This window comes from Paramormyrops kingsleyae, chromosome 17 (genome assembly GCF_048594095.1).
Source record: "Paramormyrops kingsleyae isolate MSU_618 chromosome 17, PKINGS_0.4, whole genome shotgun sequence".
NCBI lineage: Eukaryota > Metazoa > Chordata > Actinopteri > Osteoglossiformes > Mormyridae > Paramormyrops > Paramormyrops kingsleyae.
Window position 1 is genome coordinate 5,848,796 of NC_132813.1, and position 24,358 is coordinate 5,873,153.

General features: G+C 39.9%; 1 protein-coding gene and 1 long non-coding RNA gene across 3 annotated transcripts; one reads left to right on the plus strand and one right to left on the minus strand.

Annotated features, from left to right (window-relative positions):
- Positions 1-1,317: 1,317 nt before the first annotated feature.
- LOC111849917 (uncharacterized) lies at positions 1,318-12,883 on the minus strand. 2 transcript variants are annotated; one of them, XR_011983227.1, is made up of 3 exons: positions 12,541-12,883; positions 12,001-12,182; positions 1,318-2,389 (listed from the first exon to the last, which is right to left on the minus strand). It is a non-coding gene; the product is annotated as an uncharacterized lncRNA (long non-coding RNA). The 2 variants fall into 2 exon arrangements; XR_002839657.2 differs by having other exon boundaries at positions 1,318-1,445; positions 12,541-12,880.
- A 45-nt stretch (positions 12,884-12,928) lies between these two features.
- On the plus strand, positions 12,929-23,365 carry tbx2b (T-box transcription factor 2b). The gene is made up of 7 exons (XM_023823223.2): positions 12,929-13,765; positions 14,931-15,198; positions 16,669-16,815; positions 18,558-18,634; positions 18,784-18,944; positions 20,191-20,798; positions 21,725-23,365. The coding sequence occupies exons 1-7, from the start codon at positions 13,371-13,373 to the stop codon at positions 22,160-22,162; spliced, it is 2,094 nt and encodes a 697-aa protein (XP_023678991.1). The 5' UTR covers positions 12,929-13,370; the 3' UTR covers positions 22,163-23,365.
- Positions 23,366-24,358: the final 993 nt, after the last annotated feature.

A 24,358-nucleotide genomic window follows, 5' to 3' on the forward strand; every position in this document is an offset into this window, starting at 1 on the left:
TGTCCACGTCCCACGAGCAGAATTCAAGTGAGTTTTCCCGACTCCTGCTGGGCTCCCGGCTCTAAACTGCCTTTCACATCATATACAGTTAAGGACACTTAGCGGCATCTGGTCTCCTTCCAAGGAAAGTATTCAAAAAAAAAAGGGGGGGGAGAAATGCGAAGTTAATCTTTCCCCTTAATTTGGAATGTTTTTGAAATGGTCATTTGGGGCTCTCCTTTTGTTAAGCTCCCGTTTTCTGTTCACAACAAAATTCCATCCTGCTTTTAAAGCCTTCAGATCCAAATGCTGAATTGTGGCTTGTGCTTAGAAGTCGGGGAAGAGAAAATTATCCTGTGAGTTCTGCATGTGTGCACTGGGGGGGGGGGGGGGGTACATGTATACTCCTTTGAAGCCTCTCCCAGCAGGAATGGGAGTCGCTGGGTGATGTGTAAAGGACAGCTTGGCGTGGGCATCTACTAGCCACCAGAGCCGGTTGTCCATCACTTGGAAAAGATCCGTGAGGCTGCATGGTCTCCGCAGCTGTGATGTCCTCTTAAACTATTGCCAATCCTGTCAGGTGTAAATGTTTTTTCCAGGGTCCTGGGATATGTTCAGAAGCGAGCTGACTGGTGTTAGCCAGTACAGAACACACCGGAACTGACAAAAAGAAATGGCTGCGTAACAGTATAGGATTGTGTGGCTACAGACCTTTGGAAGGTAACAGTCCAAACAAAGTAACCACACTTTCTCTCAAGGTTGCAACAAGCTCATTTTGCAGGCATTGTCACAGCCTCAAAGCAGCTCATATTTTAAGGGGCGGATGAGGATTAAATGAAGGACGTGACATTTTAGCAACATAAAAAATACACAGCCACTTCGAAATGGCTGCTCTGGGGCAATTTGTCATATATAGAGACCTGGACAGAAATACCTAACACTAAAGCGAAGGCTCTTATTGTGTCGCTTGTTCTGAATGGGGTTTACGCTTCAGGAAAGCAAAACTATGACAATGCTTTAATCTCAGAGATCTTTATTGTGGGGGAAATGAAACAGACTTGTGGCAGAGTTTCTGGGAAATGTGTTGACAGGGCATTTAAATCAAACCATTTTAAAACCTCAGCAGGCATAAGATGTATTGTTTTAACAAAAAAAGCCATTTTACACTCAAAGTCACTTTTGTTGTTCAGAAGCGCTCTGCTTTTGCACACGTAGCACTCTCTTCACAGCTCTAGGCTGTCACATGACTTTTTTTTTTTCTAGGAAAATGTAATGTGTAAACGGGGGTGAGGAGACCAAGCATAGACCTCCTCGGGTGTGAATACCGCTCTACACTCACCTTTTCTGGTTCTGACTCACTTGAAGCCAACCGGAGCCGGTATCATAAGCAGGAGCTTCTACTCGCGGGCACTGCACACAGGTTTGGTTCCCCGGTCATGTGGTTCCACCAGTATGAGCTGCAGCAACTGGGAACAACATACCAGTGAAGGAAGTGAAGGCTGGTCATTAATGGAGCAGAGGCTGCACCACCGTCCGTTCCATTCAGGGGTATTTGGTGTGGGGGGGGGTTGTGGAATAGACAAACAAGCTGCACACCACCGGTCAAAAGATCAAAGGACACAAATGAGGGTGATGTTCCTAGAACAAGAAAACAAAAAGTGTGCGTGGGGAGTATTTACTTAGCTTTCAGAACACAAAAATGGCTGAGTGAAAACTCAACAGTCACTGCGCCGTGTGCATTCAGCCAGCAATCAGGTAATCTTTTGATCTCGGGCGACGGTTTCCCGAGGACGGCCGCGGCCGGAGCCGGGCGTAATGCCGGAGCCGTTTTCCTGCCGAGTTCCTCGGGACTGACGCGCTGCGGGGCGGTGGCTCACCTTACCTGAGCGCCGAGTGCGACTGTGAGAAGGTCAGCACAGCCTCTCTGTGGTATATGGCAGCCGGACGCACCTCCCTGGGGGGGGGGGGGTGGCTGTGTGGCGCCAGTGCTGTAACCCTGGTGCTAAAAACCACCTTCCAGCAAGCAGCCCTGATCATGCACACTGAGCGCCTGCAGGTCTGAACACTGACCCCCCCCCCACCTTTCCCCCCATAGTAATTCAGGGCCCACATACCAGCATCTAGGGCCACTGAAGCTGATTCTTTGCATCTTCATCACCCTGGTCAACTCTCCCCCCCCCAAAGAGGATTGCTATATCTACATGTACCATTGGGGTGGGGTGGGGTGGGGGGTCAGCTGGTAGCCTTGCAATATAATGATATCTCCTCTTCGTTGAGTGTCTTCAGACATGGACGGCAGTGGGTTCCATGTTTCGGATCACTGAATTAACTCCCGCGTGCTCGACGGACAGGTTTTTCTCTCAGGTCGGCCCGTCGCACGAAGACAGACAATCCTCCATGTCACATGACGCTGGTGAAGATTTTTTCGAAAAAAAGGATGAAGTTGATTAAAAAATATATATATAACTTCACGGCAGAATTTTAATAAGTGAACCTGGATTTTCGATTGAATGTAGATTAATTGGTTTCAGTTTAATCTTACACAGCACCCTTCCCAAAACACTTAAAGGTTTGCCTAGAACAGCTTCACTCAAAACAGCTAATGTCTGTTTTGCGGGTGGTTCTAAAACATTCCGTACAAAGCTGGTATTTAATACGTGGCGTATATTATCGTCTTTTCGTTTTGTCGTGAAGTAATTCAGATTGTTTTACCACGCTTTGGTGCCTACTTGGGTTATCTTATAATTAAAAATGACATTACTTATCGTTGCTATTGCGACCGCATGTACAAAATTAATCACTAAACATGGTACATTTACAGTAAACATGTTCAATTTTATTTAGTTCTACCCATATTACGCTTCAGTCCATAGAGGAATTAATATTTTATGTATAAAGTATAGAATACAAAACAATCAAAATTATATTTTGCCGCCATCCGTTTATTTGACGTTATTAATTTAATTGGTTACTGTTCTTAATATTTGTATTGAATTTGGTGTAAATTAATTTTTTCCTGTGCTAAAACAAAAAAATGGTTTCTTAAATGATAACACGTAGTCATGATTATTTCAATGTTTATGAATCTTGGCTATGTAGAAATATAATAAAAGGCATTCGATTTGACTCAACAGACAACATATTATGAACCAATTCTTAATACAATTTTTACTTAATGTTAACTATGGATTCTCAGTATCAAGAAGGAACATTCCGATATCCTGAGCTTTTCCGTAATGCTACTGCTTATCAAATGACACACTGGGGCTGTGCTCTCGTGTTTTATAACCTTTACCTTTAATGTGAAGAATCATTTTTCACTTAAGGACCTTCTGCATACGCAATGTGCACAAAACGCGCGCGCATACCTACTATCCGAACACGTTTTCTTTTACATGCCTAAGAAAAGTCAGCGCGTTGTGAATTACTACTGCTATCTTTCTTCACAGTAAATACATCATCACAGATAATAAAAGCAGTTTTTCTCCAAGCTGTAGGTAAAATGACGGCAAACCTCAGAGTGGATCAGATGTTCCGATTACGCAAACTCTGAATTGCCGCATGTCAACTGACACATCTCACATTAATCGAAGCAAAGCCAATATCACGTCGATTAGTAGATGATGTTTAATAATAAACTGCGCATAAAATCATCAGATAATTCTGTACATTTCTAACCTGCAAAATATTGCGGAAAAAAATGATAAACGCTGAACGGCTTCTGTAGCCTCAAGTGGCCACATAAATGATTTGCGTGAATAAAGCACACGTGAGACTTCATAAACAATGCAATGCGGAGTCGTGAGGTCGGCACGCAAATTACTGGATTTTTTCCCAAGTCCCTCAATTGTCAAGTCAGTAAATCGCACGTGCATACCTCTAACTATACTGCGTCAAACAGGACCATTGCACCTGGGTGAGACCATTGCTGACAAAAATGGCATCGTTTCACTCGTTTCCACCTCCATCATTAAGCTTCATCAACAAACTGGTGTCCCGTGCTCTCAATCTGGACATATATTTCCTGTTTCTTCTTGTACAGACACTAATTTAACATCGCAAAGGGGAAATAACATATGGGATTTCACCGGCCGACAAAATTCATTTACACGGCATGTAACATGTATCCAGTGACTGAAACCGCAACGTCACTCAGCCGGGGCGTCAATCTTGTTTAGAGAACTAAGAGTTGGTTCTTGAGACTGCAAGTCGAATATAACTATAATGGAATTTGTTTGAATTTATGCACTTCTAACATGTGGAATTATGTTTTATTGCATGTCCATAATTGGATGTTAAAGAATTGGAAGGAATTCTTTAACTGCTTGTTAAAAAAAATATGCAGACAGGTATTTTATTAAATATAGTCATGCTGACGTACGCAAGGACTAAAACCATATAGGTTATTTGATCAATATAGTTTTTGTAATTTTTTTTGTTTAACGTTTTTTCCGATGTCAGTCTTATTTTATACTTGTATGAAAAAAAAACCCTGGAACAGAAAGAACAGTGCAAAATATTGTGCAAAATAAAACAGAGGTGATACTTAAACATTTTGACCGAGGTTTGTGAGAATTATAACGTGTCCAACGAATTTTTAAAAACCTGGCTTTCATTAGTAGGCTATTCACTAACAACAGCTGAACATGTCCATAAAGGTATGAGCCATTATTATTAGTAGCAATTGACTATATCTTTGAAGACCAAACGTTACATTAATATTATAAATACTCTCTTTTAACCACATCTATACCTTCATCAGCTGAACTTACAGCAAAAATAAACAAGTCGACATTCTTTAAATGATGTCATGGCAGTTTTTCACGTTAAAATGTAAAACAGGAATCGGGAAGGAGAAATCATTTATGCCATTAAGAAGAGACAGACATTTGGAAATATTTTTGCTTATTATATATATTTTATCATTTTTGTTTACGTACATTGTTTTTTTCACATTATTACTAAAGAACACATTTAAAAAGCGTTCTTTATGGTACATCATGACCACACAATTCAATATTATCTGCTATTTTCAATTTAGTTCTTTTTTATTTTTGTTGAGGTATCATTGCCGTTGACCACATTCGTCAGCACTAGACATGAGTGGATGTCCTGTATGTGGTTTCGCAGTTAAAGCATTATGAAGGCGCCTGTCGTGATTATTTGTGTTAATTTCCTTTTTACGGGAATTAACCCGCATCCTAATTATCTAGAGAAATGTACAATTAATCTTCCAGACTCGATTCATATTCTCAATACATTTCTGTCTTCACAGGTAAGGAACAAAACCCAAGAATATAAAACAAAAAGAGCGTTTACGTCCCAAATCAAATAATGACGTCAACGCCCCACGATTCTTACTTCTGGCTTCGCTGTGGTCACCTTTTCCCAAGAATAAAAGCAAAACTGAACCCAAACGAAGATAAGAGATTGTAACATTGGGAGCGCAGTCTGCAGCCTGAGCACCACTGAGAACCACTGATAGGATTCTGACCTAATTATTTTCATGCATCATTATGTTCCATCCTTTAACTCTCGAACGTGGAAATATTTCCTTAAAGCAATCAATACAGGAACAAGCAGTGCGAATCAATTACATTTTGACGGACGGAAACGGTTATACGGACCTTGATATTGAAAATGCAAGGTGCATTTGTTCTGAATTCTATTACGTAGTCAAATTAACAAAGACCTGTTGTTAACATTTAAGTGTCTGCATACTGAGAATGCAAATTAATGAGAAGAGGCCATTAGAAGAGCATGGGTACATTTAAGGCTTCATAAGTAATTTAGGCAACCACTCGCCATCAGTTGCCCCTTATAATTTTTAAAACACATTTTATAACAGCATGCTCGTTTCCTTGGGTTGGTCAAATCTGCTGTTTCTTAAAGTTTTCCATTATTAACTAAAATAAACGTTTTTTTAACACGTGCGTATAAATTTACAAAGACATCACAGCAAAACAAGCATCTGAATTCTCCTAGATATTACACATGAGGTGAGCTTACTGGAGCGGAAACTGCAGACCAGCACGAGCCTCGCACCCCAAGAGTTGCACCGCCATGGGGTTAATGGTATGTGCCAGGGTCATGCAAGGGGTTATAATTGAAAAATCAACCCACCTGCTGCATCGCTGAACCGGCTAAAAAGAGGCAAGACCTCGCTGATCAAAGCCGGGCGACACCGGAGGAGAAGGAAGTCAGTCGATAAGACGGTGTAGGTGTGCAAATCAGCTAAAAGTCCGGTTCACCTACAGTCTATCTATTTAAGCTGAAGAACCAAGTACACAGGGGAGTAACGCACCGAAGAGAACGTGAAAACATTCCTTTTGATCTACACTATTGCATTTTTAAACTCATTTCAGAGTAACTACATGTGTACATTTGTGATAGGTGCTTCCTTCTACTTGGGAAAGTTATAGGCCTAGTTAAAAAAAATCAAGATTTTAAAATATTGTTTATGTTTTAGAGAACAAATTCAATTTCTGTTTTAAAATCAATCAATCGTGACCAGCAAAAAGGTAAGAAATACTTTCCCGCACGAAGAATCGTTTTTTTCTTCATTACAGTCCGTTGCAGGCATATCTGTAGATAACATGGCAAAATATATATGCAATTATTACATCAAAGCTTTCTAAAAGTAAAATAGTAGAAAAATCAACTCGCACTCCCAATGCCCCACTTGCCCCTCCAGCTTTAAATAAGGGTTTCTTAATGATTCAAATGTCAAAGTTAAAATAATACATAAATAAAATAAAAGGTGAAAATGAATTTGTTACACAGGGACAATATAGGGTACTACTTAAAATTGGGACGAACATACCACTTCATGTCTTCTTACCGAAACCGGGAACTCGACATTCTGTATCTGTAATGCAAGATAATATGGGAACATGTATATCCCATTAGGCTGAGCTGTTATGACTATTCTTTCTATAAAGGTACATTTCCTTCTGTAGTAAACGATTTAGAACGTGCGGCTGAATGTTTTTACAAAGAAAACGGACAGAAGGCAAGAGCACGATCTCAAATTCCCTAGAGAAATTTTAGCGCCCCCACCTGATACCTATAAAAAGGTATAAATCCCGCAGTGCTGGACAACTGTATCCCTGCTCTGCAACGAATTTTGTGTAATAAAAAAGATACGGCCTCAAAATATAATTTATACTGGGGTTGTGCCGTTGTTTTGAATGGAGGAGTATAGTTCATAAATGGCATTTTACAAATTTCCAACGTATCCTCTCCGACTCACCTGTTTGTCACGTCTTTATTAGACTGCATCAACTTATTAAAGTTGCTGGAGTACATTGTCATTTTAATACTTCGATTTACAGGACGAAACCTCCAGATTTGGAAATAATCGCAACTATAGGCACTTGTTGCGTAAGAAAAAAGGTTCCTCTATCTCTGCTTTTCAAAAGTCTGTTGCTTTTTAATCTTTTTTGCATTTTGAAAAGAACAACAATATTAATATTTTCCATATTTTATAGGCCTACTTACAAATTTTATTTTTTTAGAAATGACTATCTTCTAATCGATTACATGACAATGAAAACACCTTCCGATTATTTAACACAATGAACAATTGTGCGGAATTTAACAAAGAATGTAAATTACTAATAACCACTGTTAAACTGTCCGTTTGCATATTGTGTATTAATCGCACGCATCAAATTATTTATAGGAGTTAAAGCTGTACGTGGCTTCCCCAGTTAAAAGGGAGAGCCACTGAAAGGGAACGTAATATTGACGTGACAGACTGATTAGCTCCGCCGTGATGGCAGAGGTGGTAACGCTTTTTGATGCTTCATGTGTGCCGGACTGCCATGCACTAAGCCAACGGAGTGCGGGGGACCGTGTGTGTGTGTGTGTGTGTGTGTGTGTGGGGTTCCACTGTTGCAGCTACTAGAGCTGCTCGCGAGAGTTGTTATTTTTCATCAATCAGTTGCAATTTGTCCAAGTGGGGAGGACAGGGCACCCGGAGCCCCGCTGGCTCGGGTCAATGAGACAGCATGGGCAAGGAGAAGAGCAAATTGCGCAAGTCCGCAAACACTGAAGCGAGGGGAGGATTAAAAACAGGCTTTAATGAGAGCAAGGGAGATGCAAAGCAACATAAACAGACCAAGGAGGGAGGTACGGAGAAATAAGGAGAGAGCTACACGGTGATGGGGAGAAATGGAGAGCGAGGGGGTTGGTAGCCGGTGGAGGCGCGGGTATACATGTGACAGCGGGAAATATGAAGGACTTTGACAGGTCTTAAACGGTCTGGCGCCAAGGCCTCCGTCTCCTGGCTAAATATAGCGGGAGGAGATGATGCAAAGAGATGGGAAGATATGATGAAAAATGAATAGAAATGTACCAGTGTACCCAGGGAGAGGGAAAATACAAATAATTCACTGAGAAATAAACCGTACTGCCCCGTTATTTTCCGTGGCAGCAGGCAAATGGGTAATTTTGTTACTTCACCATTAAATATGAATATGTGGAAATCACATTTTATATATATATATAGGCCTATATATATATATATATACATGACACAAGAGTGTTACATTTTCATAATATGGACTGTCACTTGATAAAGGGCTCGCGCAGCTATGTGTGGGACCCCTAAGTGCAGCCTATGGATCACCCTAAAGATCAGTCCAACAGGCCTTCGTTTTAAAAAGCTGCAGATGTACTTTGATGGAAATGCCCTATGCTCCACCGGTGTGTTGACAAAGCACAAAGCAAACCGTCCTAAACCCCCGTCATTCTTCATACGTGGTTTGCACTGCAGGATCGCGCTGTGCTCCGTTTCGTTGAAGTGTGGCGAGCCAGTAGCACTGAATGGGAAAGGCTTCGAGCACGAGCTCCTTTCCAAGTCAACCAAGTACCGTGATAACACCACAACACTTCATTGCGCCCTTGCCCATTTAGATAATGTATACACCCAGGATCTACAGAACAAATAAATTGAGCATAATTACTAGACCTTTGTTGATATAATTAGCTGTCCGAGTTTACAGATGGAAAATCATTAACATTCCCCATGTGTTGTTAATCTTTTTTCATTGAAAAATTTAATGTAAGATAGTAAACAAATAGCACGCATTTGGATTCAGTTATATCACACTTGTGGGGGGAGCATGACACTAGATTTAATAATAATAATAAATATTATTATTATTATTATTTATTATTATTAAAACGTCGGCACTAAAATGCTATTCAAAAATAAAGCATTGAATTCCATGCGCCATCTGATTATTTCGAAGAATTTATCATTATGACGTAGCGAAATATTGATTGTATTAAAAGCACTGAACAATAAACATCTCAAATTTGAACACATTTACTTGCGAATGTTGCACAAATCCATATAAGGAAATCCTTGTAGGTAGCGCTTATCGGATTTTAACAGGTTTTGACCTCACTTTTTTCGCGCAATAAAATTTTAAGACACATACACCCTCACAGTTGCGTTCATATATTATTATAATGTTCTACACTGCCACTTCCAAATAAACTTTCCCTATAACGTTTATAATTCAACTGATTTCATTGGCATGTAACACACCACTCGATTCTAAGTAAATTCAGAATAACCCTGCAAACCAAAATATCTACGTCTGAGGTACAAAATAGCAAGATTCATACACAGATAAGCAACTTAACATTTTTAATCCAGTGAGCCTGCGGATAATATGGCCATGTAAAATGCAAGATATGGCGGTTTTTTTGTTTCACGTTATTAGGTATATTATTCTCACCCATTTAACCAATCGATGAGTGCGATCTTATGTTCCTACAGATAAAACAGTGACCTAGGCGACACTTGATTAAAAAAAATCTTCAGCTGAGAATAAATGAGTAAAGTTATTAATGAAATTAGACAGTAAAATAAAGTAAATGAGAGCGTCATATTTGATTAGATGCCAGAGTGGTCTCTAACGGTATGGATACGTGTGGAAAAAAATGTTAAATATCTAGCTATTGACTTAGTATCGCTTTTTCATGTGTACGATGTATTAATTTCATTAACTTTATCTTAGCGTCCACAGTGTAAACCTCACATGAAACAGGCAAAATGCTCACTAAATTATATCGAAATGACGGTTTATAAAGCATTAGCTAGTCATCACTTAGTACCAGGGGGCCTAGTGGGGGTCAAAAGGCCTGGAGCCAAATTATATGACGTGTCCCAGACACATCAAAAGTAAATTTAAACACAGCAAGCGCCGCTCCTACCGCCGATGTGTTATCATTACCTGATATGCCTTATTTGTTTGTTTTAACCCATGTATTAAAAAAATACAAAAACAGCTATCATTCAGCCTTTGATTGTCTGATCAATTAAGCCTTCCCAGACCATAACCGTGGCCTACCCCTGGCGCCAGTTCCTTTCAAAAAAGTAACACCTCACGCGTTCCTAGCATATCTTATACTCACCAAACAGGTAAACGCAACAAGTGCCTGTCTCTGGAAACGCTCTTTTAAGATCGTGTAGATTCTTCTCCTGCTCTAAGACTCAGAATGAATAAGCATCTCATAAGAATTTGTTTCGATTTGTGTTAACTCTGAGCGTGTAATACTTCAGTCATTATAAAGCATGTATTAAATAATTAAACCCGCTGCATAAATGATTATCGCCTGAGCTCGGGGACTCTGCGATAGCAGTAAGGGACGATGTGACTTTGTACTCGTACTTCAAACAACGTATAGGTTAGTAGCAAAATTTTCGACGTGTTTAATTTTAATTCATAAAGAGAAATAAAAAGGCGAGTTGTTGTCTGATTGTACAGCGCTGTCACGAGTTCCTTCCCTCGCTGAGATCATCAGCATTATAAATTCAGACAAAGCGAGCTTTTCTACATTGTCAAGCATTAATGACGATGTAGTTCCATTTCCTTGATATCTTCAATCATAGTCAGTTTTATGTCGCTGGCTAAAGTATATAAATACGTAACTCTTAAATGAAACAAATGCATTCTGGTAAAGGGCGAAGCAATCATAAAACCGGGCTCAGAACACCAGAGGATAGCGGGGACTATGTGCACGGGGACGTAACACTCACAGCTAAACAACAAAGGGCGAGCCGGCCAGGCAGAGGTTAATAGGAAATTTGTGGGCTGTTTGTATTCTGTCAGATTAGTAGTTTTTGTTTCGGTTTAATGTCAAAGTGACAAGATTCTGGTTTCTGAATTCGGCGCCGGCACTTCATAACAAGTCTATGTGGAAGATCAGAGACTATCCGGAGGTCAGCCCAAATGGACACTTCGGGTGTTTATCAAACTTCCCGCATTTAGACTGCGGAGGAACATCGCAACGAGGGAACTAACAGCCTTAAAACAGCCGTACGCAGTAGCTGCGGCGTGAACGTTGAAGGGGCTGAAACGCGCTGTTGGAGGATTTTCGCCTAAATATGAAGTGACAAGAGACGGTTCTTATTGTGGGACGTCAGCCGACTGGCGCCAAGAGGCTCTTTAACAAACTGAATCCGAGTTAATCAAGAGTCCACGAAAGGATTTCTTAAAGGTACACTCTGCAGTCCCGACATCCTTCCTAAACAGATATACGAATCCCACGGACGGGATGGGAGGTTGTATTCCGGATTGACACATGCCAGGAATATTCCGGAGCAATTCTGGACAAGACAACATGGCATGGCGATTATAACCCTAACCTCACACAGAGCACATCGCGTGATTCTCCTGGACCGTGTCATATTCTCAGTCCTGCTTCTAAAATAAATGCGCACAGTTTACCCTTTATTAGTATATGGAGTTTATTTTTTTAAAAATATGTCGACGTATTTCATTGTGTTTAGCCATATATGTGTTACTATTCAGCCAATCGGAATGTATAAATGAATTGTTTGTAATACGGATATTTCACAATAAAATTTGCGCTAATTATTTTTGTTTTTAGAAGCATTTTCTTTCATTGTTAAGTTCTATCGCCGTCAGTATTTCACTGACTACATTTTACGTACTTCTTACGAAAATAGAAAAGCTGCTGTAACCAGGATCGAGCACTCACCCCACATTTCCCACTTGAGTTTTGTCTTGAAATATGCTCAGATGTTTTCTTTTCTCCTTGCTTCAACGCAGCATCTGGGTCTGTCTTTGGAATGACCCGGGGCTCAGATAAAAGTACCAATGTCCGGTTTACTGCCCGCTTGTCCTTCGGAGAGAAGCCGCTCACAGAAGCGCACTGCTTCACTAAATCGATCGGATTTAGTGTAAATTTAAAAAAAAAAAAAAACAGACCAATATAATCACAATAGGAATTTGGCCATATGTCACTTTATTTTAGCCAAATCAGTATGGGATGCACGATATTCACAAACAATCGCTTGCTAGTGTCCAAATGCATAAAAATATAATCTTTCTTAATAAATATGTGGTTAAAATAACGGAACAAAATATTTTACTACATTTTATTTAAAATATATTTCGTTGTAGGGCACAAGAAATCTCCAATTAAAAAAACATTCGCTAGAAATATATTCAGAATTGCTTCATACATTTTGACTAAATATCACAGTTTACTGTTAATATACATTAAATAAATACAAACCATTTTTCATAACGATCCAAATTAAAACATATTGAGTCATTTATTAAGGTCATGATTCAGGGTGTGCATTTATTGCCCCATACAAGGGTACAGAGTACCTCAACAAAATTATTAAGCGCAAGCCGAGCGAGGTGCTCTCTCCACCGGCCGAGGAGAGAAGGCTGACCCGGTGTTTGGCTTGAAGCTGGGGGTGGGATTTCCCGATCTTTTCTGTCATTGGTTAATATTTTATTCTGTTGACATGTTTTCTTACTGCTAATGCTTCCGACACCTTCTAGTCCACCCCCCTCTTCTCGTTCTTGGCCGGAGCTGTCAAAACCACGCCTATAGAGGCTTGCAATTGGTCCAGAAAGCGTAAAATCAGCAATCAAGGGGGCCTGGTTCATTAGTGTTGGGATCGGAGCAGGAAGGACATGTGAGATAGTCACAGTTTTACAGTGAACAAGGCAAGATCTAACCATTTAAACTCCGCGTCCGTGTAGAATGATTGCTCTCGCCGGCGCATCTCCGTTGCAAGAGTGATTTTATTCTTCTGGAAGCGTGTTCGGGAGGAAAACGGAAACCCCGAATTTGCTTTCAAAGCGCGCATGCAGTCCCTTTGACTGATATTCTTATTACTGGACTTCTCGGAGGCTTCAGCCGCTGGAGTATTAGAAGCAGCAACTCATTTCTCTAACGCCTTTTTTCTCAGAGAAACGTCTCTGTTACGCGTCCCTTACTGTATTTGGCATCGCGATACTTTCGTTCTATTCTACTTCTCCTAATTTTAGTAGAATCGCTCAGTAATCTGGAGACGTGGTATTTTCTTTCGGGGATCAACATAACTGCATATGATCATTTCACCTCGATTTTTGGATGCACCGATGAGAGATCCAGTTTTCACAGGGACTGGCATGGCTTATCACCCTTTCCACGCTCACCGGCCGGCCGACTTCCCCATGTCAGCCTTTCTAGCGGCCGCTCAACCTTCTTTCTTCCCGGCGCTCACGCTGCCTCCCGGGGCTCTCACTAAGCCAATCCCGGACCATACTCTTGCCGGGGCCGCGGAAGCGGGGCTCCACCCGGTACTGAGTCATCATCACCAGGCTGCTCATCTGCGTACTCTTAAGAGCTTGGAGCCGGAGGAAGAAGTCGAAGACGACCCAAAAGTCACACTGGAAGCTAAGGATCTGTGGGACCAGTTTCACAAACTTGGAACCGAAATGGTAATCACCAAATCTGGAAGGTAAGGAGAGGTTTTAAATATTCCTCTTTTTTTCCGCTGTAATTTTCAAAAAGCATCCCTCGTTGTACTTTTATTACGATAATTATATTTAGTTGTATTATAGTCTGTGTATATAAATTTTCTGTGTTTTTGATCCAAATGTCTACGATGCAGAATACCCAATATCTGAACATATATAGAAAATTAAAAAATGAAATGCAAAAATAGTCAAATACATTTTATTGTTGGATTTTAATGTATATATCTATAAATTGCCTTCAACTCTTGGAAGAATTTATTAACCATAATAGAAAATACTCTATTTTTTGCAACATTGTATATTTAAATTGGCACAGACGTTATTAACTCTCAATTTTGATAGAAGCGAATATAACCGGTTGTCTATTGTCAGGAATATTATCTGGAGTGAAGGATTCTTGAGGGAAAAGTTCTTAGATAATCTGTAATTGCTCGAGGCATTTGGATGCTCAAAACCAGATTATTTTGGCCATGTTTTCCTGTCGGTATACAGGAAAACTACAAAGATTTTAAAAAGGGTGGGAAAAAACTCCAGGAATTTAGACTACAGAACCAGTATATGGATCAAACTGTGCATTCTGTCATGACAGTTAAGCTTCTGGTTTTTGTAAACAGGTTGTCTCTTTAAAAAGTAGATTGTGATTTAAATGATGGTGCAATGTCATAAATATTCTTCAAAGATTACTCTGCGAGTAGTACACGCAGCAAGAAGTACGGATGTGTACGTGCATACTTTTATATGCAAATAAAACGTCGGGCAAATAAATATACATTTGTCTAATGTTTTTCTGTACAGTTAAAATCTTTAATCATATGTTAATGTACAGACACCAGAATTCAGCATAACGTATTAAGGTTTTTAAAAGCATAACCTACAAGCTAAAAAACAAATTTCATTTAAATTTCTTTCACATGAAAATGTGCTGCGCTTTTAGTCTTACACAGAAAATATAAAGCGAGTAAACACTGTGGTCTGCGGTATCCGTGCCCTGTAGTTAATACGGCTGCTTTATTTCAACAAAATATACCGACATTTAAAATGTTATTGTACAGCAAGAGCGCCTTTTTAGCTGAATGTTCAGCTTTGTGACTATGTGTGTATTGCTATACAGAATACACGGCTCATTCTGTTCTTGTCTCTTTGTAGGAGAATGTTCCCTCCTTTTAAAGTCCGAATAAATGGTCTTGATAAAAAAGCTAAATATATCTTGCTGATGGATATCGTCGCTGCGGACGACTGCCGCTACAAGTTCCATAATTCTCGTTGGATGGTAGCGGGGAAGGCCGACCCCGAGATGCCCAAGCGAATGTATATTCACCCGGACAGTCCGGCTACGGGAGAGCAGTGGATGGCAAAGCCTGTTGCTTTTCATAAACTCAAGCTGACCAACAATATCTCGGACAAGCATGGATTTGTGAGTAGCCTATTCGGCGTAGCGGGCAATTATGAGCCTTTGTCTCGACGCCATGTACTCCGTTCATTATGTTATTGCGTTTATAACAGTGGAATCAATAGTGGGAGCGGACGAAGTACAGCATTATGAATCAGATATTGCGAGATACACTCACAGAATGCGATTACAGTTCGCATCTGGCAGAACCCGTGTTAGTACGTTTGGTTTACTGGGATGCAATATTTTTCCAGTGTGGGCTATAAGAACTTAATCTAATACCGAGCGGTAAAGTGAAATTCTGTACATTCAAAATATTTATACATTATGCCATATGTGTTCTACAGCAATCTCATATTATTATTATTATTATTATTATTATTATTATTAGTCAGAATGCATTTTTATGTATTTGAATTATAAACATTTTCGAGAATGTTGTGCTATAACATTGCATTTTTTTGTTATAACGTTTAAAAACTTAATATTAGTATTTTAAACTAGTAGGCCTACTCTTGTCACATTAGGTAATGTATATTTTTTCAGTGGCCCGAAGATATTAGCTGGTGTGTGGTTTTGCGAAACACCTTGTCAACATTGTGCTTTTCTCGGGAGCAGAGAGTCTGCGTTTGAGATTAAATAAAGTGGCCGAAATCAGGTCAGAGATAGGAGGCGTATTTGGAAGATTCTACAGTAGGATGTCAACTCTCAGATTTTCTACACTGACACAAGGCCCTCGAGTATTCACTGGGTCAGTCAGTGGGATATAATTTGTATTCTTGGCGCGAAAGTAATATGACAGTGTCATTAAAATCAAAAGAGGAGCATGCAGCACTACACAACATTAAAATCCGCTTAAACTGATGCGCAAACTGGCTGTAAACAAATGCCGTATTTACATGCGAGGCGCGACCATTTGCAATTTGTTGCAGACAATCTTTTTAAGTATATTGGTTTCAGTGATCAGCTCGCCAAAGTGACATCCTTTCAAATGCCCCCAAAGAATTGTTTATTCACTGGTGTCTGCGTTTATTATCATAAGCGAAACACTATATCTTGAAATGTATTGTATATTGTTTCAGTGCAATCGAAAGCGCGATGTATACGTTCATAATGGTTATTCCTGGAAAAAAACGATAACCAAGCTGTTGGTTCAAGAAGTTATATTTGAAATCTCGCATATAAATATACACTTTTGGTTACTTTTTTTTTAGTGGAAACGGCATTAATTAATACATTTTAAGAGTATTTATATGTAGCTAATTTGCTGACCTGTAACTAATCGAAGCGGAAAGGAAATATTATCACGAGATTTTTGTATTATTAGTCTACCTATGCTAACCATTATATTATATGTTAATAGGCCACTATGATCTGCTTAAATAGCTGAACTGTTGAACACTAGGAACAGCAGAAGTAATAGCAGTGATTGTCGTATAAATTTGCATGATTATTGCCAAATGTAAAGTAAGTTATTTTCTCTTCTCCCATCAGACTATTCTTAATTCAATGCATAAGTACCAGCCCAGGTTTCACATTGTGAGAGCGAACGACATTCTGAAGCTACCGTACAGTACTTTCCGAACCTACGTGTTCCCGGAGACTGATTTTATTGCAGTCACTGCCTACCAGAATGACAAGGTACGTATCGCATGTAATCAATATCAGACACTTTTGAACATATATTGCTCCGCCGTCATTTGTGTTTTTTTTGTTATTTTAGTTTTTTTTAAGCAAGTTTCGTCGTGCGCTTGTTGGTCAGCTGACCCGCCAGACGGTGTTCACTGCCAAGGGAACATTCTATTTTATTTACATTTTTTGAGTTTGCCGGTGTCGTTTCAGAACTTATTCCGCTGTAAAGAATACTTTGTCTTACCTAGAACTTGATGCATTTCCTCGACTGGACGTTTAAATGCTTTTAGGGGTGACATATTTCATAATGGGAGGGGGGGGGGGGGGTGGTGTGGTGATTTGCTTTGAGTATAAATCCTGTGACTACAAACTAATAAACTTAAACACTTGTAAAATATAATTCCTGTCAAAGTACAAGAACAGAGCTTTTTGTTGTTTCAGTGACAAAAGGAAAATGTCTGTGTATTAAGTTTCAAAGGGACGCATCTCAACGTAATGTCAAACACAATAGCTGAAGGGAAAAAATCTCTATTGGTCTATCTGTGCGTATTGTCACAACTACTATCAAACACAATGTGCATACTTTGGGTATTGACCATACCTCGATTTTCATGCACGTTCGTTGGGCAAGTCATTGTGGTAGCATTATCAGTCTTGTTACGCAATGCCACTTTACTTGGTGCAGGTGATATTTACTAGATTTAGCTAAGATGTAGATAATTCCTATATTAGTGTGGTAGTATTTATTTTTGTTCCACCTCTAATTCTCTCCCATTCACCGCCACCCCTCCCCGCTGATGCTAATTGGCGCCCGTGTCCGAGGGGCCTGGTGGGCCTGTTGGTGTCGTAAAGTTTATGGCAGAGAGTCACAATCGATTAGAAGGCACTCGGGCCTGCCAGAATGTCCGCGAGCTATACGCACTGCACAATCAGAGCGTGTCAGTTCCTGAGCGCGTGGCAAATGCGCGCGACTGAGTAGTCAGTTCATGGATTCCTTAATAATTCTGCGCGCGCGGAGGAAAGAAGATGTGAGCACGCTGAATGCGACGAACAATTTTAATGAAATGCATATCGGGCATAATTGTATTATGTGTACTGTTTTTATACACGAAATGTTTAAACGTTGCAGCTTTATCCAGTATCACGACGAGCGGCTCACGAAAAGCTGGTTGTATCATTCAAACAAAGTGTCTTAAAGCGCATAATTAAAAATTGATAGGTCTTAGGTCAGTCTAGTCTCCACTCATTTCTACTACTCCCTGCTTTCTCTCTCTCCCTCCATTTCTTCTTGAAGAGAATAGAGATAGAACCAACGCAGCAATGTTTAGTCTCTGAATTTCCTCCTGGGGGCGATGAAAATAACTTCCCATCATTAAGAATCCATTAATAATGCAAACGGTGCCGTGGAATAATTTGTAATGAAACACTGAGTGTGTTAACGGGGTACACTATATGTGCGCTAGAATAACGCAAATAATGATGTTCACATGACCCTGGCACGGGTCACGAGGCGACACATGCTGACAAAGCGCGCTCTCAGTCGAGAACTTAATGAAACGAAACATTCACCAACATAATGGCTATTACTTACTGGAGATGTCGTCCTTAAATAAATAAAATATAGGCATTTATCACGGCATTTGCGACAAAAAACAAGTGACGTGCTGCTTTTTTGAACAGATTAAAATGAATTCTGCTGGAGAATCGAAACATATTTTAATGGTAACGTAATTTCTGCTCATTTTCTCTAGATCACACAACTGAAAATTGATAATAATCCTTTTGCCAAAGGGTTCAGAGACACGGGAAATGGACGTCGGGAAAAGAGGTAAAGCGGCCATTATACAGTTTACGTGGCATTATGAAAAATAAGAAAGCAGTATTCCCTGAAGTCAATTTGGGGGCATTAAAATATAATTTATCTCGTATTTCGACACGTCTTTAAATAATTGTTTTAAATGATCTTTTTTGTTACAGGAAGCAACTAACGCTGCCTTCCCTACGTATGTACGAGGATCAGTGCAAGGTGGACAGAGATGCAGGAGACTCGGACGCCTCCTCCAGCGAGCCCACGGCTGGACGGGATGCTGTGCACTCGCCCGTGTCCAGCCCCCTTCGCTTCAGCCGAGCCAGCCGAGGTATCTATGACCCACACAAAGTACAGTTCCAAATCATTATTGGGTCTCGGCCATTATTTTGTTTCATATCCAGCTTTTTTTTTCCCAGAACGACAGGTGCATATTTCACTCGAGCCATTAAGTAGCCTACATTTCCCGGTGGTACGACATTTGTGCCACTTGTGCGTCAGAAAGATTTTCTTCTGGAAAAAAATAAAACAGTACTGCTAACAAATAGGCCTACATAAAAGAATACATGCATACGACTGAAAAGTCTGCTTGTATCACAAAATTCAAATTAAAGCAAATTTAAATATGACACAAGTAGTTTAAAGCATAGCAGCGTAGCTATAAACTACTGTGGTCTCCACATTCTCCGTATCAGGTTGCGTACCTAACCGCTTGTAAACTATTGTATTACAAAGTCATTTATGCAGTGCCGCGGAATTATTAAAAGAGTCCGATTGGATCTTTTTTTTTTTTTTTTTAAAGAACCGTCCAAGAATGGAATCTGTTAGGCCTTTAATTTATACAACAGTGCTGCGGGAGCGGGAGTGTTTCTTTAATAAGATGTGAGGCGTACAGGTAAATACTAGAAGCATAGGCTATGATAGCCTTAGATAAGCGGTTCTTCCTTGACAGCTGTAGCGCGCAGAAAAGTTTCGGCCATTCATAAAGAACGTCTTAAGCTTAATATGATCCCTCTACGTTTTAGCCATCACGACTTTAGAAGGGAACTGATGAGCCTAGTCGCAAATAAATAATGATATAGACCTACATCTGTTTTTTTTGTTATGTTAGCGTCGACTATATATCAAAGCTTAAACTATTTACATTTAAAATTACGCGGTTGTGTTATTCAACTTGTAAATGCTACATAAATTTGAGATTCGCCCCACATAACAGCTTTCCCTAATTGGCTAAGTTACGTAGTCACCCACATTAAATAACTAAAAGTTAGGTCTATATATGCTAATTCTCCCGAGTATACCGCTGGCTGACACGTAGGAAGGAAATGATTACAAAAAGGCACGCTAACAGTAAATCATGACTGCGCACTTAAAATAATCACTCTCGCGGTTTTTATGTGTGGGTGTGATTTAGCATTTTTATCCACTACTTTGTATTCATCTCGATGATTTTTTTCGGAGTTATAAATGTTTATATTATGCGTTTCAATGATTGATATGACTATAGTCTCTAGTTACCAATGATGCCTTGCAGAAAATATGCATTTGTATATAATTTGCTTTTCTATTTTTGCCAGACGAGAAAGCCCTCACAGACAGTGAGCAGGAACTTGACCAACAAGATGAGCGTTGCGCTGGGGCGAGCAGTCCCGGTCCTGAGCCCCCATCTCCTTTCAGCCCCAGATGTGAGGAAAGGGTGAAAGAGAGGCCTAGTCCAGACAAGAAGGACGAGTACCCCGAGTCAAGGAAGCAAAACGACTCCATGTTCAGTGTCAGAAACCTTGAAAAAGACAAGTCGGAGAACAGGCACCGGAAAGAAGCGGAATCTTCCAAGAAAGATGGAGACTGTAGCAATTTGGGAGGGGGCAAAGATAGCTTTTCTCCCCTGATGGTACAAACGGAGAGTCCCTCACACTTCACCGCAGGCCATTTGCAGAGCCTGGCGCTCTCGGGGTTGCACAGTCAGCAGTTTTTTAACCCTTTGAACACCGGACAGCCTCTGTTTATCCACCCCGGACAGTTCGCAATGGCCCCCGGCGCGTTCTCTGCCATGGGAATGGGGCATCTATTAGCCTCTGTATCCGGAGCAAGCGGCTTGGACAACGGAAGTCTGTCTGGCCAGGGGTCGGCAAGCACCCCAAATCCATTCCCCTTCCATCTTTCACAGCACATGCTTGCCTCTCAGGTAAACGGACGCTTTATTCTCTATGCATATGGTCTAGTTGATTTTAATGTTTGCAGCCCTAGTTTAACAATATAAATCATCAATAAAAAGAAAAAACAAATACATGCACCATATACCACAACTTAAAGTAACAGTTTGCATTATTGTAGCAATTAACGCCTTCCTAAGGATTTGACACTTGTTTCCTTTCCTGACTTAAATATATATGGCAGTATTCAATCATGGGATGTTCCCTGACGTAAAGAGCACAGACCGAACGACCTAGTTGAAAAACAGCAAAACGTTTTCTTTTTTGGCTACTGAGCCAAAACCTTTTATTTTTAGAAGCTGATTTATTAGCGCACGCGCCAAACGCCATTTACCATTGTGTTGAAGTAGATATGAAGACATTTTTTTTTTAATTCATTTGTTTGTAAATGTTCGGGAATTTTTGCACTGAAAATAATTTCGTTTATAAGAGTTAATGATTATTCTTCAGGAGGAATTAGTCAGTAACTAACATGCAGCCCCTTTGTCCCTTGGTTAATAAACATTAGTTATAAGGGTTAAAATTGTATTTTCGATTGCGCATCCATACACACACACATACACACACACACATATACATATATATATCAGTTCATGTAAATATTTGACCAGCGTTAATTAAAGCTTTAAGAGAATATCCTTTTACACCTTATCGAGTGAAATATTGACCGCCTTAAACCAATAACCGTGTCTAAAGGCTGTCTGCGTGCGCGTGACAGGTGAGACGATCAACAGTCCTCTCAGCACGTGCTAACTTGTTCATAGTCTGCGGAAATATGCGTGAATGAGTCCGACTGATCCCTGTTATGGAGCGCATATATGCTCTAGTAGTTATTGTTCTAATCAGCTTTTGTTTTGTAAATTTTAGTCCTTAATATATTTTTTAAACCTCGTTGCAGGGTATTCCGATGCCGACCTTCGGCGGCTTGTTCCCGTATCCGTACACCTACATGGCAGCAGCGGCTGCAGCGGCATCTGCGCTCCCCACTAGCACCGCTGCTACGTCACTCTCCAGGAACCCATTCCTCAGCAGCTCCCGTCCCAGGCTGCGATTCAATCCCTACCAGATTCCGGTGTCTATTCCCCAAAGCACAAATCTGCTCACCACCGGATTGCCAAGCAGTCTAAACCAAGGATCCGAGTCCTCAAAATCGGGCAGCAGGGAGGCAAGCCCCGTCCCCGAGCACCACAACCACAAGGCCGGGCCAAGCCAGCGAACCGGGTCTCCTAAGTCATCGTTGAAGGAATCCATCAATGAACTGCAGAACATTCAGAGACTGGTCAGCGGCTTGGAAAACCAGAGGGAAACTTCCCCGTCCAGAGATTCCCCAAAGTGATAAATGGGATTCTCAAATTCTATCCATGACTTGGCTTGAAATACAGAGGTCAATAGGAACTGATTTTGTACAGCACATTACAGAGCATAACATTTTCGCTTGGATAATTGGAATGCCCGACAGGAGTCACGGGCGTCACTATAGACGGTTTTAAAGGGGTACGCTTTCGAGAAGGTAAAACAAAAAGCATCGCAATATTCTTCAAATGGACAACCAAAAGGACATATCGGGCTCCTAGCAACCTTGATGGGTTTTAGTGGCTAAAACTTGAACCGATAGTAACGTGTGATTTCAAAGAAACCTGTAAAAAAAGACTTTAAAATTAATGGAAAACAACCAACTATGTTGCTGTCAAGGGAGTCGACAGAAGTGACAACGTCAGTGTATTAAATACTAGATATTAGATATTCTTCAGGGTAATAATGCGTTTTTCATGATGCAATGCGTGAATGAGTATGTATGTTCATTTGGTCCCCTGACGCACCGGAAATCTACGGGGGCAGTATGCCTGGGGGGCGGGGAGACTAAAAATGAGGTGAGCTACATCCAAAAAGTAAAAGTGTATTTCAAAAGGGATGGAAAGACGTCAGCGTTCCGTCATGAAGGGTTTTCTTAGCTGTGGCAGAGATCGCTTTTAATAAATGACGGACAAGTTTATCTGAACTATTTATGTAATTAGAAGAAAAATGATTCTGTAAATAAGCTATGAGGATCCCAAAATAAGAAAATTGGTATTAATTTATTCAAAGCTGTACATTGGCGTGTATATAATATTTAGAGTTTAACTCATTCCTTTTCCCATTTTACATGAACATATATTGTAAATTAAAACTATTTAGCGCTTGTTGGTTTGAAACGGAAAATGTTTCTATCTGTGATGCATTGCTGTTTATCCTGCCTGTGACACGTGAAGGAAACGTGCGTGCCATCTTTACATCGCTGCAATCGCTGACTACACTAATCATAATGAAGAGAGCTCCTGAATTATCACTACCTGATAATAAACAACGGGACATGCAAAGGTAGGAAAACCTCAGGTTTTTTCACTCCAGCACAGAAGAGATTTATTACATTCCTCTTCAAAATGGGCGCTATGTATTTAAATTGAAAGCGTATCTCCTTATGCTGGTTATTCGGGTAAATTCAAATGTTTCTTTTTTGTTGAATTCTCTCACAATTTCAATAAAAAATTAATGTGTTAAACGATTGTTTTGTATTATTCAAAGGTTAATATAACTCTAGAAAAAAATCTGCATGTTTTAATGTATATGAAAAAACGAGACAGTTTGGAGGTTTTGGTTAGGCTACTGCCCGCGCGTTAGATTACCATTCGGTAGGGCATACAGCGCCCCCTGCAGTCAGAACGCCTGTCTTCCGCTGATCATTCTTCGAAATAACAATAATCACGATTTCAGTTATGGAAAGATACCGGTATATTTTCTAGTCATGTACTCTGCTATGGTGTGATATGGAGTCTGTATTTTCGAAAAAAAAAAAAACTAACGAGACTGTCATAATTCAACAGAATATAAGTAACATGCAGGCTAATTTAAAGACTGAATTGGAAGTCTAAAATCTTATATATAGACAAGTTTGAGTGAATACACGCTTAATAAAGTAAAAATGAACATTAGCAGGTACAGCTATACAATTAGTTTTTCAGTACAGAAACTGACAATACGGTAGCAATGAATATTAACCTTAATGTTAACGATATATGTTGCTTTCGTTTAATTAAGAAAAATGTCATTTTTACAGTCGAATTGTACAAAAACTGTTCCCTCTGAGGAGCTGTAGGGTAAAGGGGAAGCGCATACGAAGCAAAAGCTGTTGGCTACTTTAGCTGTCACTGGTTTTCTGATCTATCGAATTATTCGTTAAAATGGTTAAAACCACGACAAGCAACATGTGTAAGAAAAATATTGTTCTTGAAAATACCAATAAAGAAAAACAGGCAGCGTATTATTTAAAGCTAGGAATTTAATTCATGTAATCCACACACACGCACACACACCCACACGCACCTGTTGCTATATGTAATTATCTTTTTTTTATTATTTCTTCCAGTAGCATAAGTTCACGTTGTAGGATTAAATGCTGTCTTTTATTATAAGTTGGTGTCTGAAACACAGAACATGCACAATAATTTAAATCGATAAATTATTATTCTTTTTTAATTATACTAAAGAAATTTAG